The sequence below is a fragment of the Psammomys obesus genome, unplaced genomic scaffold (assembly GCF_907164565.1).
Source record: "Psammomys obesus unplaced genomic scaffold, mPsaObe1.curated_primary_1811, whole genome shotgun sequence".
Lineage (NCBI taxonomy): Eukaryota > Metazoa > Chordata > Mammalia > Rodentia > Muridae > Psammomys > Psammomys obesus.
In genome coordinates, this window is record NW_026596244.1 from 11194166 (window position 1) to 11210173 (window position 16008).

At 44.1% G+C, this 16008-nt stretch overlaps 1 protein-coding gene across 1 annotated transcript; it reads left to right on the plus strand.

The window, feature by feature from the left end:
• The first annotated feature begins 1557 nt into the window (after window positions 1–1557).
• Fga (fibrinogen alpha chain) lies at window positions 1558–8543 on the plus strand. Its single transcript, XM_055596544.1, has 6 exons — window positions 1558–1695; window positions 3398–3520; window positions 3958–4141; window positions 5128–5273; window positions 5773–6940; window positions 7649–8543. Exons 1-6 carry the CDS (start codon window positions 1642–1644, stop codon window positions 8356–8358), a joined length of 2385 nt encoding a protein of 794 aa, XP_055452519.1. The 5' UTR covers window positions 1558–1641; the 3' UTR covers window positions 8359–8543.
• The last annotated feature ends 7465 nt before the right edge of the window (window positions 8544–16008 follow it).

Here is a 16008-nt window from a genome sequence, read left to right on the forward strand (position 1 = left end):
AAGGGGGTAGAGGAAGAGCAGGGGGAGGAGGTGACTTTTGAGAAGCGGCTGGGATGGAGTTAGTGAGATGTAAAGTGAGGTGTACAGACACTCCAGGGGACCATGGAGCAGTAAGGGCACAGTCCTCAGGTGACATCCTTGGAAATGCTTCCACAGGCTCCATAATGATGGCTTTCAAATTGTCTCTGTCAGTTTACTTTCAGGGAGACTATGGTCTGTCCATTTACCTAAAACCTAGCAGGCTATTTTCTGGGAACATCTTGGCTATACCACGTTCACTTCCTGCAGGCCTAGGAAAAACATTTGAGGGGGTTTCCTGCCCATGCCTTGTGTTTTGCTGGCATAGTGTCTGCAGGTGACGGTCACCCTCCCCAGGAATGGATGTTGTCTGGAGCCTCAGTGGGCTCCAGGGTTTCCTCTGAGCTCTGGGGCTGCACTCAGAAAATGAAGAAGCCTGCCTCAAAGTACATGGACCTTGCCTTGAGAGAGCTTTGATCTGTCTGTGGCAAGCTTCACAGGCCTGCGCTGCTCTGTTTGCAGCAGAGGAATGAATGTACTCATGCCTACTTGCTCAGTAAGGATCTGTACCTTTAGAGAGACTATAAAAGGAAGTAAAATATTCTAATTTTTACATTGCTGATCTAGTGGAAGAAACAAGAAGGAATGCCTCTACAATGATAAGCGCCACTATGATACCTGATCTAAGAAAAGATAGAGAAACAAGGACTATCTTTACTTGAGGTATTAAGTTAGGAGCATGTAGAGTGTAGCAAATGTTTGGGCACTAAGTTAGCACCCGTGTGACTGCTCTTACCAGGAGCGGCTTCACACAGGAAGCAGAATTTCAGACAAAGGAGGACTGGACAGAACATTTTCTGTCCAGGAAGAACATTTTCTATGGCACTTCTGTTCTCTGATAACGGCTACCACTTAGGACCAGGCAGTGGTGGTGATCACTGCTCTGAAGGCCTTGAAATAATTCAGTCATTTATTTATTAGCATGTGTGGTAAGTTGTCTTTGGTCTCAGGACACAGGTTCACAAGGATGAAAAATGAACCTTCATAAGAGCACAGAGCCTGGAGGCTGGAGCTAGGATTGTGGGTGTCTGTAGGTGCTTGGCCCTGAAGGCAGCTGTCTTTGGATAGAAGAAAATAGTTATCATAAGCTTATTGTAGGCTTTCAAGTCATTCTGAAATTCAGATGAACTCTGAATCCTACACATAGTCAAATACCATTGGTTAAATCTTTGCTTCACAGAAGTGATAGCCAACACGCTATCCTGGAAGCCCTAACACTCCTTCAGGTATGAAGTTGCTCATCTTTGTCACCTCAAAGTGCCCCACTTCTTGAATGTGGAACCTTCCCCCCAACTGCCGACTGCACAATCAAACACAACTGTTTGCAGCAGCTTATCGGAAGCAAACAAGCTATGGAGAATTGAGCAAGAATTTTCTGGGATACCACTGTTACGGTCAGAGCAAAGGATGCCATGTGAGTTTTGGCTATCTGAGCAGGACAAAGCTGATGATTAACCCAGCCTCCAGCAGGCTTAAATAGCATGGGAGCTATGAACAGAGTCAGTCCGTCCTCCTTCCTTCAGCCACAGTGCTCCTCATGAGCCGAAGCCATACTCAGAAGATATGCTCTCCCTGAGGATCGCCTGCCTCGTCGTGAGTGTGGTCAGCGCTGTCTGGGTACGTGCTTTCTTTTTCTCTCATTCTCTGAAATTTCTCCTACAAGGTGCTTTGATTCCAGAGTCTACCAGTCCTTTGTTCTTAGCGTTGTAAATGGCAGGCCATAGAGGCAAAGTCCTACATGGGCCTGACGAGTGTCCAGGGTAATGTGATATCGAGAGGAAGGCCACAGGGAAGTGAAGGAGTGTGACATCTGTCATTCAGGCTGATTCATCTGTCAGATTCAGTCTTCTGACATGGCGGTTTTGTTGGTTAGTATAGTTTCACAGTGCTGTGGATAGAGCTAGCCCAGTGGTTTTCAACCTTCGCAATTCTAAAACCACGCTGTGAGGCAGTGTGGTCTTTGGAAGGACTTGTAACTTTTATAGGTAACTCCTAAATACTGACATAATTTCCTGAAATTAAGCTCCACATGCATATAAAAAGAAAGAAACCTAAACCGATGGGCCTTCTGAAGCATTCTAATTTATAAAACATGTCAGCCATGTCCAAGGAGCTCAGTGGCAGCCTAATTGGTTACCCAGCATGTGTATGATTTCAGTTGTCTTCTTGACTCACCATTCAAAAACCTTGATAACAGAGAGTAAAGAATAAAATGCTTTTGTAGAACTAAAACTAAAATCACTAGCTAAGGCAATATTTCCAGATAATTTATAATTCTATTATTTTCATTATCTTTTATTATTATATTCAATTTCTGCCTGCTTTATTGTTGTACTATTTTTCTCTGAAATACAATAGAATTTACCACTGTATCTCTATACAAAAGGATTCTACTTGCTCTTTTAAATGAATTGTTCTTCACTCCTTTTATTATGATAATTAGGATTATTTGAATGTTCACAAATGAAAATGAGATGACTGTGTTGACTAATTATAAGGATGAACTATCCCAAACTAAAGTAGTGACAGTAAAATCCTTGTAAGTTGGTAATAGAGTGAAAATAATGAAAGCCTAAAAGCCATCTTCATCCATTAAATTATGAAGTCTTAGTGGACAAAATGTTTTATATTTCATTTGGTTTATAGCTGAGTATTTTTAGCTTCGTATTTCTAATTATAAGGTGTTCAAAAATTGGTAGTTGCTGACTACTGCTTCAACTGTTTATTATTTTCATTTCAAAAGCAAATCTACAATTGCATGATTGTACTACAAAACATTGCCAAGTTTTAACTTTCCACATTTATGTCCATGACAAATGTTTGTCTGAATCATGGACCAGCTCATTAGGTTACCATAGAAATCTGAAGCAGAAAAGGACAGTAAGTGTAAGATGTCATAGGTTTTTGCATACAGAAAGAGGACTATCAGGAGAGAAACACTAAAATTTTTCAGTTATCTTTTCATCTAGTCATGAAATAGAAGAAACCTGTGATATTTAACTAACATTATTAATCCAAACACTTTTTCTTTCAAAATTCTTTTCTTTAAAGTGTCTAACAAGTTGTTATGTAGAATCAACACAGTTGTAAAAAAAAAAAAAAATCACACCCTTTGTCTCCTTTGCTTCTCATAATGACTCCATAAAATCAGTAGCATTTTCATTTGATGGCAAGAAGCTGGCAGCCTGCTGAGGCCAGCAGCATTGGCTTTTAACATCTGCCTTTTTCCCCTGGGGGCTTGTGAGCATGACCATGTCTTCTCTGCTCTCTAACGTTATTGCCTCTGCTCCTGTTTGAATGTTTAAATGGACCCTTAAAGACCGCAGGCACCGAAAATGAATTCGAAGTAGCAGGAGGAGGAGTGCGTGGTCCAAGAGGTTTTGAGAAACATGAGAGTCACTGCAGAGAGGCAGACTGGCCCTTCTGCTCCGATGATGACTGGGTAAGCAGGGGACATGGTGAACAGCAGGTCATTCCTTGTGGCACCAACAGGCTATAAGCTCATTCAGTGGGTCCTGGAAACCTTTCCCCAGCTGAGACAATCTAACAGTAACCTAACAGCTTATATGCCAATCTAGAGAGAGAAAACAGAATGAAAACTAATCCAGTGGCATTGTCTGGTTACCTGGAGTCTCTGGTGGGATCATCCAAAAGGGATGCCTGAGAGGTGGGACTTCAAAATCCCCAGAGCCTCAAGCAAGACTCAGTGGACCTTCATGGCAGAATTTCCCTATGCCTTGTGAACTAGTCCGCTTAGCTACGTTTCAGTCAGTGGTTACTTGGAAGAGCTGGGGAGGGGAAGCAGCAGGGACTGTGATAACTTACATGTTCTTGTAGCTGAGAGAAAGGCCATTCATACAATCTCCCCCTTCTTTTCAGAACAGCAAATGCCCTTCCGGCTGCAGGATGAAAGGGTTGATTGAGGAAGTCAACCAGGATTTTACAAATAGAATAAACAAGCTCAAAAACTCGCTATTTGATTTTCAAAAGAACAACAAGGATTCTAACTCACTAACCAGGAATATTATGGAGTACCTGAGAGGGGACTTCGCTAATGCCAACAGTGAGTAGGATATACGTAGTGCTCAGACTTTCTCACAGTAGCAAAAAGGACAGTGGCAAAAACCCCCAACAATAACCTCTTCTTGAAGATACTGTGATTTTTTTTTTTCAAAGTACTCGGTGTGGAAATCACCGAAACTCAAGGAGATGTAGGCATTTTTACAGGAGTAGAGAAGTTAGGGCAGATTTTTCAAATGTCCCATATTTTGAAAATTAGAAGAGGCAGGCCCTTCAAGCAGCTAATCTGCATCAGTCCTACAGAGAAGGTCAAGACTTCTCAAAGACATGAATTGGCATCAGCTCCATATTCCGCTGAGCAAATTAAAATTACGTATTTTCAAGTCTGAAATACAGGGCCATGCTCAGCCTTACCCCTGGGGTAAGCACTAGGGCTAGGGAGCACGGTGGTCCCTAGACACAGAGAGCAAGCCCTTTAAAGTCCCAGTTCTTGAGGCCTTGTTTGCTTCATTTTGTCTTCCTGAGACACTGAACAATTTCATGCCAACAGCAGCACTGGCTGGCAGGTGAGTGATCCTGGTAACACGCAAAAGTTTAGAAAGAATTTTAATGTTCCAGGTAGAAAGAAAAATTCAACAGAAATGTCCAGTCATACATTCAAGTGCCATCAGTGAAGCTGCAATCAAATAACTGGATGTGGTCAAACTATTTACCTCCCAACCTGTTTTAAAGCTCTCGAGTTATTTCTCCTCCATTTATTTGGATTCCTTGTCATGAGCAGAATGGTGTGACTAATGCCTATAAATGACTTCTGTATGCAACAATCTAATCAAGCCTGCAATTTGCAGATTAAACACCCAAAGAACAAACTATGAAGGAATAAAGTATAGAAATTCTTTCTTTCTTTCTTTCTTTCTTTCTTTCTTTCTTTCTTTCTTTCTTTCTTTCTTTCTTTCTTTCTTTCTTTCGGGGGCATTTATAAGCAAATCAGTCTGCAGCCACCTGAATACCCTGTGTTTTCTATTTCAGACTTTGATAACGCATACGGTCAAGTCTCAGAAGACCTGAGACGCAGAATTGAAATCCTGAAGCGCAAGGTCATAGAGAAAGCCCAGCAAATTCAAGTTCTTCAGAACAACGTCAGGGCTCAGCTGATTGACATGAAGCGGCTAGAGGTAAGTGTGAGTCCCGGGACCGATTCGTCAGTGACAAAGAAGGAAAAGGAAAAAAGACACATGTTATCTACTGAGTGTCTCCTAAATCCATTATCCACCCAAAGCGGAAGTGTCTCCACCCTAGACATGAAGACTGAAGTCCAGAAGGAAAATCTTGAAGAGTGAATAGATAGTGTATTTCAAAAGAACGACCTCTGTTAATGTATGCTCACCACATTGAGACCTCTGTCTCAGCATCAGGAAGGCTCTTCAGTCTCACAGGGATTAGAGCCTTTCTCCCCATTCAAATTCTAAAATGGATCCAAATAGCTCCCACTGTACAACCTCCCTGACCCTGCACAGCGTCCAGTGTGGATGCCATGAGAGGCGAAAGACAAAGGGTAGGACCGATTCTCCCAGTGGTCAAAGGAATAAAACCCATTCCCAAAATGTAAACCAACTACCAGAAACTCAGTTATGTCAATAGACATAATTCATTTCTCTGTCTTCTTGGCTTTAGGTGGACATTGATATCAAGATCCGCTCTTGCAAAGGGTCCTGCAGCAGGGGTGTGAAGCGTGAGATAGATCTAAGGGACTATGAAAACCAGCAAAAACAGCTTGAACAGGCCATTGCTAAAGACTTGCTTCCTACGAAAGACAGGCAGTACTTGCCAGCCATAAAAATGGTTCCAGTTCCCGACTTGATTCCTGGAAGTTACAAGAGCCAGCTTCAGGAGGCCCCTCCAGAGTGGAAGGCGTTAACAGAAATGCAGCAGATGAGAATGGAGCTGGACAGGCCCGGAAAGGATGGGAGTTCGAGAGGAGATTCGAGAGGAGATTCACGAGGAGATTCGAGAGGCGACTCTCCAACTCGTGGAACAGGGGCAGCGGCAGAAAGCCCCAGGAACCCTGGACCTGGTGGATCTGGGTATAGGAGTCCTGGGAGCTCCGGGCCTGGAAGTGATGGAAGTCGGAACCCGGGGATCACAGGGTCTGATGGTACTGGAACCTGGGTTTCTGGAAGCCCTAGACCTGGCAGTTATAGGCCAGATAGCTCAGGTGCTGGGATCGTCAGGCCTAGCAACCCTGACTGGGGTGAGTTTTCGGAGTTCACAGGAAGTTCCAGCCCAGTGACAAAGGAGTACCACACAGATAAAGTGGTCACCTCTAAAGGAGATAAAGAGCTCCTGATCGGAAACGAGAAAGTCACCTCCACGGGCACAAGCAGCACACATCGTTCGTGCTCTAAAATCATTACCAAGACCGTCACAGGTATCGACGGGCGCCGAGAAGTGGTCAAGGAAGTGGTCACCTCGCATGACGGGTCTGACTGCGGCGGCGACTTAGACATGACCCACAGCTTTAGTGGCAGGCTGGACGAATTTCCCCATAGTCACCCCGAGCACGCTGCTTTTTTTGAGAGCCGGTTCGGCTCATTCCCATCTCACATCAAGGAATCTGGCAGCGAGACCCACGCTAGGGGCTCTGAGTCTGTCATCTTCACGGACGCTGAGGGCCCCGGCACCCACGTACCTGAGTTTTCTGCCAATAGCAAAACCTCAACAGTCAGAAAACAACACACATTCAAGAGCTATAAAATGGCAGACGAGGCAGGAAGTGACGCCCACCATGAAGGGGAAGCTCGGACCACCGCGAGGGGCCGTGTCAAGTCGCGAGCAGTGAGAGGTATCCACGCTTAACTTTCCGGAAGTTCCCCTGACCCCTAGATTAAGTTAACCATTTCTGCAGCGTGCTCCTGAGCACGCTGCACCCTTTCCTAACCTTCTGTAGTGCCTTGATGGAATCACATTCTTTTTTGTCAGTTTTTCACGCTAGACTGTACGTTCCGTGGGGGCAGGGACTTGGCCTTGTGTCTATTTCTGTAACTCCCAGATGCCTAACAGTGCAGTCATTTCTCAATAAATATATTTTAAATAAATGCATAAATTCTTCTGAAACTCAATTCTGAGTCTGTTTAACCGAATTCATTTAAAAAATGTGTGCTACTGTAACCCCCAACCCACTAACCTTAAGTTTACTGCGCCTCAGTTGGCATTTAGATCAGGTTAAAACCTTGTTCTGTTCATGTTGATTGATGATTGCTTAGCTAGCTGCCTTTAGTGATCAAATGCTATTAGTACCTGCACCAAGATTTCAAATCCATTTGACGAAGGTTTGCGTTTTGAAGACATAACTATCCTTTACATGCTTAAGATTACATCTCAGTGCAGGTGCATCCTTTTCCTATGGGAGGAGGGAGGAAGGAAGACAAAAAGAAGGAGGGCAGGCAGGCAGGCAGGCAGGCGATATCTGTCTTCTTTAATCTGGGCGACTCTTGTCTTTATAAAGTTAAATGAGAGTAACTTCCTCCAACCAGCTTAATTTTTTTTTTAGACTGTGCTGATGTCCTCCAAACACACCCTTCAGGTGCCCAGAGTGGCATTTTCAGAATCAAGCCACCCGGATCCAGTAAGATTTTTTCTGTTTATTGCGATCAAGAGACCGGTTTGGGAGGATGGCTTTTGATCCAGCAAAGAATGGATGGCTCTCTGAATTTTAACCGGACCTGGCAAGACTACAGGAGAGGTTTCGGCAGCCTGAACGACAAGGGGGAAGGGGAATTCTGGCTAGGCAACGACCTCCTCCACTTACTCACTCTGAGGGGCTCTGTCCTCAGGGTTGAACTAGAGGACTGGGCTGGGAAAGAAGCTCACGCTGAGTACCACTTCCGGGTAGGCTCTGAGGCGGAGGGCTACGCCCTGCGCATCTCCTCCTACCGGGGCACGGCTGGAGATGCTCTGATGGAAGGCTCTGTGGAGGAGGGGCCAGAGTACACCTCACACAGCAACATGCAGTTCAGTACCTTCGACAGAGACGCAGACCAATGGGAGGAGAATTGCGCAGAGGTCTATGGGGGGGGCTGGTGGTACAACAGCTGTCAGGCTGCCAACCTCAATGGCCTTTACTACCGCGGGGGCACCTATGACCCCCGGAACAACAGCCCCTATGAGATAGAGAACGGGGTGGTCTGGGTTCCCTTCCGAGGAGCAGATTATTCCCTCAGGGTTGTTCGGATGAAAATCAGACCGCTGTTGCAACCGTAGCTGAAGAGTAGAATGTGAACACTCTGAAGAAAACAAGGAGGATGAACAAGTCAGGAATCTAGTGAATTTTCTAAAAATTCCCAGGTGCTATTTCGTTGTTCTTTGTACTGTAGCTAAATGGAACTGAGACGTATTACTGCTTTGAAAAAGAATAAAATAAAATTGAACATTTTTTCACCTTTGAATACCTCTATGCGTTTTGAAGCTCTTGCAAGGAGATGCCAAGGGATATTCATTCCATTAGGGAAAGGGAGTCAGGTTTGAGCTCTTGTTGGCCACCCTGAAAGGTGCTGGTTTGAACGCTTCTTTTCTCAGAACCCTCAGACATAGGCTCCTGAAAGTACAGAAGCCAATTCACACGTGTGATTGATTGCCAGGGTTCTAAACTGACCTTCTGGGCCCAGATTAAACCTGTGCTTGCTGCCTCAGCTCTGCACTGTGGGCCTTGAGACAGGCTCTCTCACTGAACCTGGGGCTTGCCTGTTTCTCTAGCTGGCCAGTGAGCAACACAGCTCCTCTGACCGCTGGTGTTTCCAGGCTGTTAGCGGAGCTCCTAGCCTTTTGTGTGGTTGTCGGGGAGCTGAAATCAGGTCCTCCCTTTTTCGCACAGCAAACTCTTTACTGACTGAGCCACTGACTGGGCCCAGCAGCTTTTGTTGCTCTTTGTTTTTGCATTCCTACCAGTGACATAGACAGAGAAAGTGCACTTAAATCCTCTCCCCGGCAACTCTGCCCACCTGGCCATCAGAAAGCCTTTGCATTTGCTCTTGCTATTCAATGCTACTCTTATTCTCACAGCTTCTGAACTGGAGGAATTTGAAGAAAATCACCACCTCTTCCCAGCCTTAAGACCCACTCGACTCTTGAGTATTTATATAAATGAACCATTTAAAAAAAAAAAAAACTCAGTTCTGTTTAGTTTATTCTAGTTATAATGATCAACATGTTTTTCTGATATAATAACTTCCAATTCCACTCTTGGTTTTCTATCTGCAAGGAAATGTTTTGACCTTTATCAAGAATAAGATAGAACTTGAGAGCTGAACTGGGGCCGGTAGAAAGCCCTGTTGAGTCCCTTCTAAAACCTCGGCTACATTAAATCTCAGGGATCATCACTTCTCACTTCTGGAGGGAGGAAACTCCATTAATCCTCCCCCAGGAACTGATAGGGAAAAGACACGTGAAACAGCACAGGGTTTTAGGAAGCAAGATAACACAGAGGTCAGAAGTCATCCTCTGGGCCCCTGCCCAATGCTAATCTGATCTACAAGGACTACAAGGTATGGTATGTCAAGACATAGGAAGCCATTCCCACGTGGGAGAGGAAGGAAAACTGGTGAATTTCAACATAATTCAAGCCAGTGTTTGTTCTATGTTCTGGAGGTGACCTAGCAGCACTGACCTGTGCTTCAGAGGTAACCTAGCAGAGCTAACCTATGCTACAGAGGTAATCTAGCAGAACTGAAGTATGCTATAGTGGTATTCTAGAAGGGCTAACTTATACTATAGAGGTACCTATTGGAGTTAACCTATGCCACAAGGTGACCCAGTATAACTTAGGACTCAGAAAGCATGAATAGATACCTTCAGAAGTGATATCCACCCCCTAGTCTTGAGCACCAAAAACTGAGCCTTAGAATTCTATTGTCACTTTTTCATATGCACAATGGACACACAAAAGAAATCTGTGATGCATGCTAACATTAAACTAAGCCTGACTAGTAAGTCCTATGTCAGGCTGAGTCACCATAACTATCTGCTTGCATGCATGATTTGAGGGGAAGTTTAGAGCATTTTTAAATCTTCCATGAACTGGGAGTTCACGCCTATAATTCCATCACTCAGGAGAATCCATGCAGGTTCAAGGCCAGCCCGGTCTACACACCAAGTTCCAAGTCAATGGAGGAAGGAAAAATCCTTAATAAATAAATGAATGTTCAAGAAACAAAAGGTTTTTGGAGCCTTTCTGACTTGATACAGAGACACAGAGCTTCCTGCCTGTAGAGAATGGAGAATGTGTATTTAAGTCTAAGCATTTGTCTCCAAGACGGCCTCAAACATGAAGCCTACTAAAAGACATGTGATCAGAACATACACTTAGCCCTGATGTGTATATAGGTATCACAGCCAGAGGTAGCAGCAAGACTGATATTAAAAGTTCGTATGCACACACACACACACACACACACACACACACGTGCTAAAGCCCCCTCCCATCTTTATGAACTACAGACTCAGAAGAGGCCACTGTTAAAGGGACTTGACTGACAGGTCTTTCACAGGGTTTGCTGGCTGAGGAGCTCCCTAAAGTGCAGGAGCACGCTTGGCACTCCATCCCAAAGTTGAGATGTAAATACCCTGGGATTTACTCCATCCCAGGTGTAAATTCAATTGTGTTGGCCATATTCCTCCTAGAAGCACCTGTGAAAGCAACCAGGCACTAAAATCCTTATCGCTGACAGGCAGTGAAACAGCAAAACAACTGTCTGAAACTGAGCTTCTTTCTATTAGAAAATCAAAGTTAATTTGATTTTAAGGTTCTTTAACCAGGCCATGAGATGGCTCAGCAGGTGAAGGTGGCTGCTAAGTCTGATGCTGAGCTCAGTCGGGACACAAACACAGTGGGAGGGAACTGTCTCTGCCTTCCAGACTTGCACACAGGCATACACTAAATGGACATACTATTTTTTTAAAGAGGATATTCTATAAGTTGTCTGAGAAACCTGAGCGAGTGATAGTTCAGCAGGTAAGGTGCTTGCCACATAAACCCGATGGCCTCAGTTTGGCCCCAGGAACCCATGTTTGTAATCCCAGTGCTTTTACTATGACAGGGCAGATAGCAACAAAAGACCCACTCAAATTCTCCTGCTCCAGCCAGCATGCAGTATGCAGCATGGAAGGAATGAGACGCTACCTTAAAAAGGCAGACAAGAAGCTTCTTCTCAGGCCTTTCCACACAGGCAGGGCATGCTCATGCCCTCCTTCTCACTTCTCTCTCAATCTCTCTCTCTTCCTCTACACACAGGCACCCCCCCACACACACACACACAATCAGAGTACAAAAATCCTTAAAACATAAAGAAACTATTCTTTAAATACTCCTTTGTCTGGGAAAAAGATAAGCTGCCATTAAAAAAAAAAAAACTACAAAAATGGAGTATTGAGAAAACAAAGCTAGATTAAAGGCAAGAAAACCACAAAAGTTGAATGTTAACACAAAAGTTAACTTTTCAATCTATTAGTATCATTAAGCTCTTAATGCTCCCTTCAGGTCTTGGTATCCAAACTGGAGGATGAAATCTGCGGATCTCTGCCAGCTGCTTTCTAAGGCTTGTGGAAAGACTGCCCCTGCCAGCACTGCACTGTCCTGCTGTGCATGCTTTCTCTGCTTCTTGAAGCCTCAGCCTCCTGCTTTCAGATGCAGTAGGAAGCAGCCTTTAGCATGCTTTCCACTGTGTGGTCAGTGAAGAACACAGAAAAACAGCGCCCGGGGTGGAATCTTGGGCCCCGAGGAGGAGGCTGTGCAGTGAGGCTCCCTGCAGCAGTGTGAAGGCAGGAAGACACACTCCACACTGTGGTATGGAAGATGGGGAAACGGTCTGACACATAGAGCGTGAGATCTCAATGCACATTTATAGCATAAAAATTTTAATGCACCATTTTCATAGAGGAAAATGTCAACCCTTTGTGGCTGAGTTTCACATTAACTGAAAGTCATTTGCTTAGAAACTACCTGTCAATTTGGAAACAAGTCTACTTCTTTTTCCTTATTCCTAAACGAGGAGACAGACAACCAGCTGGACACACACACACACACTTTAATGGCTTCATTTGTTCTAAATTGCTTGTGTATGTGTTTGTGCGTGTGTAAACAACCACTGTCTCTAAGTCTTTTTGACGAGAAAACTGATGAGATTTTAAAAAAAAGAAAACAACACTCCCACCAAAGCCAGGTAATCCTTATTCCTCGAATATCCCTCACTATCTAGATTGCACTGTCCTGCAGGTACATCTATAAGGGATTCTCTTCATTACTTTAATTGACGTGAGGAGACAGAGCCCGCAGTGGGTGGCACCAGGTCCTGGATTTTGGATTCTGGACTTCATGCTAGAAGTACTAGAAACATACATCTGCTTTTCTCTGCTCTTGACCATGTTTGTGACACGACTATTTTAAGTTCCTGTCACCTTGACTTCCCTATTGTGATGGATTATATCCATGAACTGTGGGGACCCTGTAAGTTGCTTTTTGCCAGGGTGTTTTATCATAGCAACAGAAAGAAACTATGTATGGCACTTAGCATTTATTAAAACAGGTATCCATAGTCATAATATGAGCTCTCTGTAGGTAAAAGACTACACAAAAGCAGTTTCTGAGATATTCTTGATTTATTCACTTATTTGCACATTTGCTACCTCATTGATAGCTTGAAGATTTAGTTTCTTTGTTTGGTTTTTGAGACTGTGTCTCTACGTAGCTCTGGATGTCTCAAAATTCTCTACATTGGCCAGGTGGCTTTGAACGCACAGATTGACCTGTGTCTGTCTTCAGAGTTGCTGGAGTTAAGGGCATGGGCTACCATATCCACCTTGATGGGTGTTTTTAACTGATGTTTATTAAATTCAAGTATAGGGAAATATCCATACGTAATTGAAGGTGAGAGCAGGGAGGGCCTTGAGTGTCATGGAGAGGTGTGATAAAGGTGAGTGAACATAAAGGAACCGCCAGGTTTCCAGTGATGATGGCCGAGCAGAGGTCCTGCTGTCCATCAGCTCATGGCTGAAGGTGGGTGGCTGTGATTGCAACAGAGCACTCTGAAAAATATTTGCTAAGCTCACCTTTGACCCAGCCGCAGAGGTTTTTGACCTCAGAATTGTGCACCTACAAGGTGGTTGCAAAATTGTGCTAGGTGTCTCCTTCGGTGAGGTCCAGCACACAGAGCAAACAGTGGCTGGGTGTGGGTGAAGGGCACGGGGTACTCATTAAACTGCTCCTGAAACTGGCCTTCTGTCTGAACCTTTCAAAAGAAAATGTTAAGACAAGAAATAAGTGTAATCTGGACAGTAGCATGTTACTCTGTGAGTCCTGAGGAGGCCAAGGCTGTGACAGTTTTAGGTCTTTAGGTAACTGATGGGCACTCTCTGAAAGGAGTTAAAGTCCAGCCAAGAGAGTTGTGTGAGCCTGGCAGGTAAAGTGATGTTAAACTTTAGGGACCTGTTAAGCCCAAGTCCCCTCTTAAACATAGGCGGTGGGTCACCTGTGAAGTCATGGCAACTTCAAGGATGACTGTGCTCAGCAGCTGTGGTCCATGGCTGCCACCTGCATCAAAAAGGCACCAGGTCGGAAGGATAAAGAATCTCCAATAAATATAAACATATCAGTCATTCCAAAATCCAGCTAGTGATCAGAAACTCGTGGGGTGTTTATTGAAAAGCAGAGGGTCTTTATAATAAATTCAGGTTAGCACTCAGAAACCTCTGCTTTGCAAAACACCTGAAGATTAAGCTGGGCATGGTGGCACAGGCCTTTAATCTCAGCACTACTTGCTAGATATATTTGCACATGACAGATTACCCAGGGGGCACCTACTTCTACTTCTGCTGTTTGAACTCTGAGGACTGGCCATCACATCTTTCCAAGCTTTAGTGGTTTTTAATGTGGCTTTACCGTAGGCTCCAGGGGCTCATCCTGCCATCTGTGTTTGCTTAAGGGATAGACCAAAGGTCTGAGGATCATGCTTTTTGGCCTCCCTTAACCACTGAACTTTTGTACTTTCAAAATTCTGCCTCCAAGTATTCTGCATTTTGAATGTCCATGCTTGTGTGTGTGTATATGTGTGTTTATGTGCCTTTATTGGAAGAAAAATCTATATAACACATATACACAAAAACAGCATATACAAAAGGAGATATCAAGGGCCTTGGCCATTCTTGGGGTTTATTCATTCAGTGTTTATAAACGACAAGCTGTCCATGCTGGAGTCAAAGTTGAAGACAAGTTTCACAGGGAAGCAAAACAAACAGGGTGGTGGCTGGCATTCGTTGCTAAAATGTGAGCAATGTCCTAAGGCTTCTGGAAAGTCCTGACAGCGAACAGTCGACTGAAGGCTTCAAAATCAACAGCGATTTGTCAGACTGTAGAGGGGAAAACCTACCGCCGGGCCTGGCCAGCTTGATGGTCACAAGGATGCGGGTTGTCCCTCAAGACCTTACACAGCACGTGTTTGAGTTTGTTCTTCAGAAGTGGGATTGTTTGATCACCAAATCAATTCACTTTTTCTTTTCTAAGGGAGTCAGGCTTTATACAGTGGCTTCTTTGTTTTATATTTTCATTTAACAATGAGATGCTATTCAGCATGGAATGGGAGGGGAAAGGGGGGGTTTTTGATGTGTATAGAGTTATAGTACTGGGTAAGTTCCAGTGATCCCCTGTGGACAGATGTGCAGTATTGTGCACTTAAAAAGGGTTTCATGTCAGGTGTTGGCACCTTAAAATAATGAGGCCGAACACAGAGACACTGGGAAAGTCCAGGAGGTGATGGATGTAATAAGACCATGTGGCTGAGGGGCATGTGTGTGCCCGCCTGTGAGCAGGTGCGAGTAGAAATCTGGTTGGAGTTTGACGATGTACAAACTTATGTAGGCAAGTTATTTTCTTTCTTTTGGTGTGTGTGTGTGTGTGTGTGTGTGTGTGTGTGTGTGTGTGTGTGTTTGCACTGAGAATCAAACTGAGTAATTTTTGTTTTGCATATAAATTATAATTCAATAAAGCTGTTAAAAAGATTTAAGGGACTGATTTGTGGTGGAAAGCCTATTGTGACAGAAATGTAGGTATGTAACGAAATGGGCAGGAGACAGTGAAAGGGGGCCATTCATGACCGTTTATGTCCAACTATGGGATTCAAGTGCAAGACATTCAGCCATTGGTCACACAGAACTAACTTCAAACAGGCAGGTTACTTGGGCAGAGTTGGCTGTCTTTTTGACAGTGAGGAAGATATCAGCAGGTGTGGTATAGAGTGTGATAAACAGAATCTGCGGCATCAAGGCCAGAAAAAGATACAGTTCAAAGGACAAGGCCCTAAGAGAGAACATTTCTGAGAAGCAAATTAATCTTCACCTAAGTGAAAACTGAGATGCACTAAGTCCAGTGCAAACAGGCAGCAATGACAAGAGCAGGAAGGGACAGCAGGAATGTTGCAATGGGCACCCATGGGGGACGTATAAAGGATGGAAAAGCATTGTTCCAGTATTAACTATCTACAAAAGAACACTCTAACTTCCCAGGTCACCGTTTCCCTAAGAAACACCCCACGACAACTTCATCTAACGGCTTGCTTGGACCCTGGGCTTGAGGTCTTCTTGAAAGGAAGACAGTCGTTTTCCCACGGAACAGTATGTCTTTTGACTCTACAAATGTTCAAAGTCAGCTTGGTAGACATTTGAGATTTTAAATAATTTCCTGCCCTACAAATTCATATCCTGACAACATGGATCACAAAATAAGTAGACATTAACTTATGACAACAGAAAGACAGGTTTATGTAATTAGTCTGTTAAAGAGTTTTTTGTGTGTGAGAGATACCTTACATAAATAAATAGGATTTTGAAACCAGGCTTATAAACGCCAACTTCTGTTTGTGTAACACT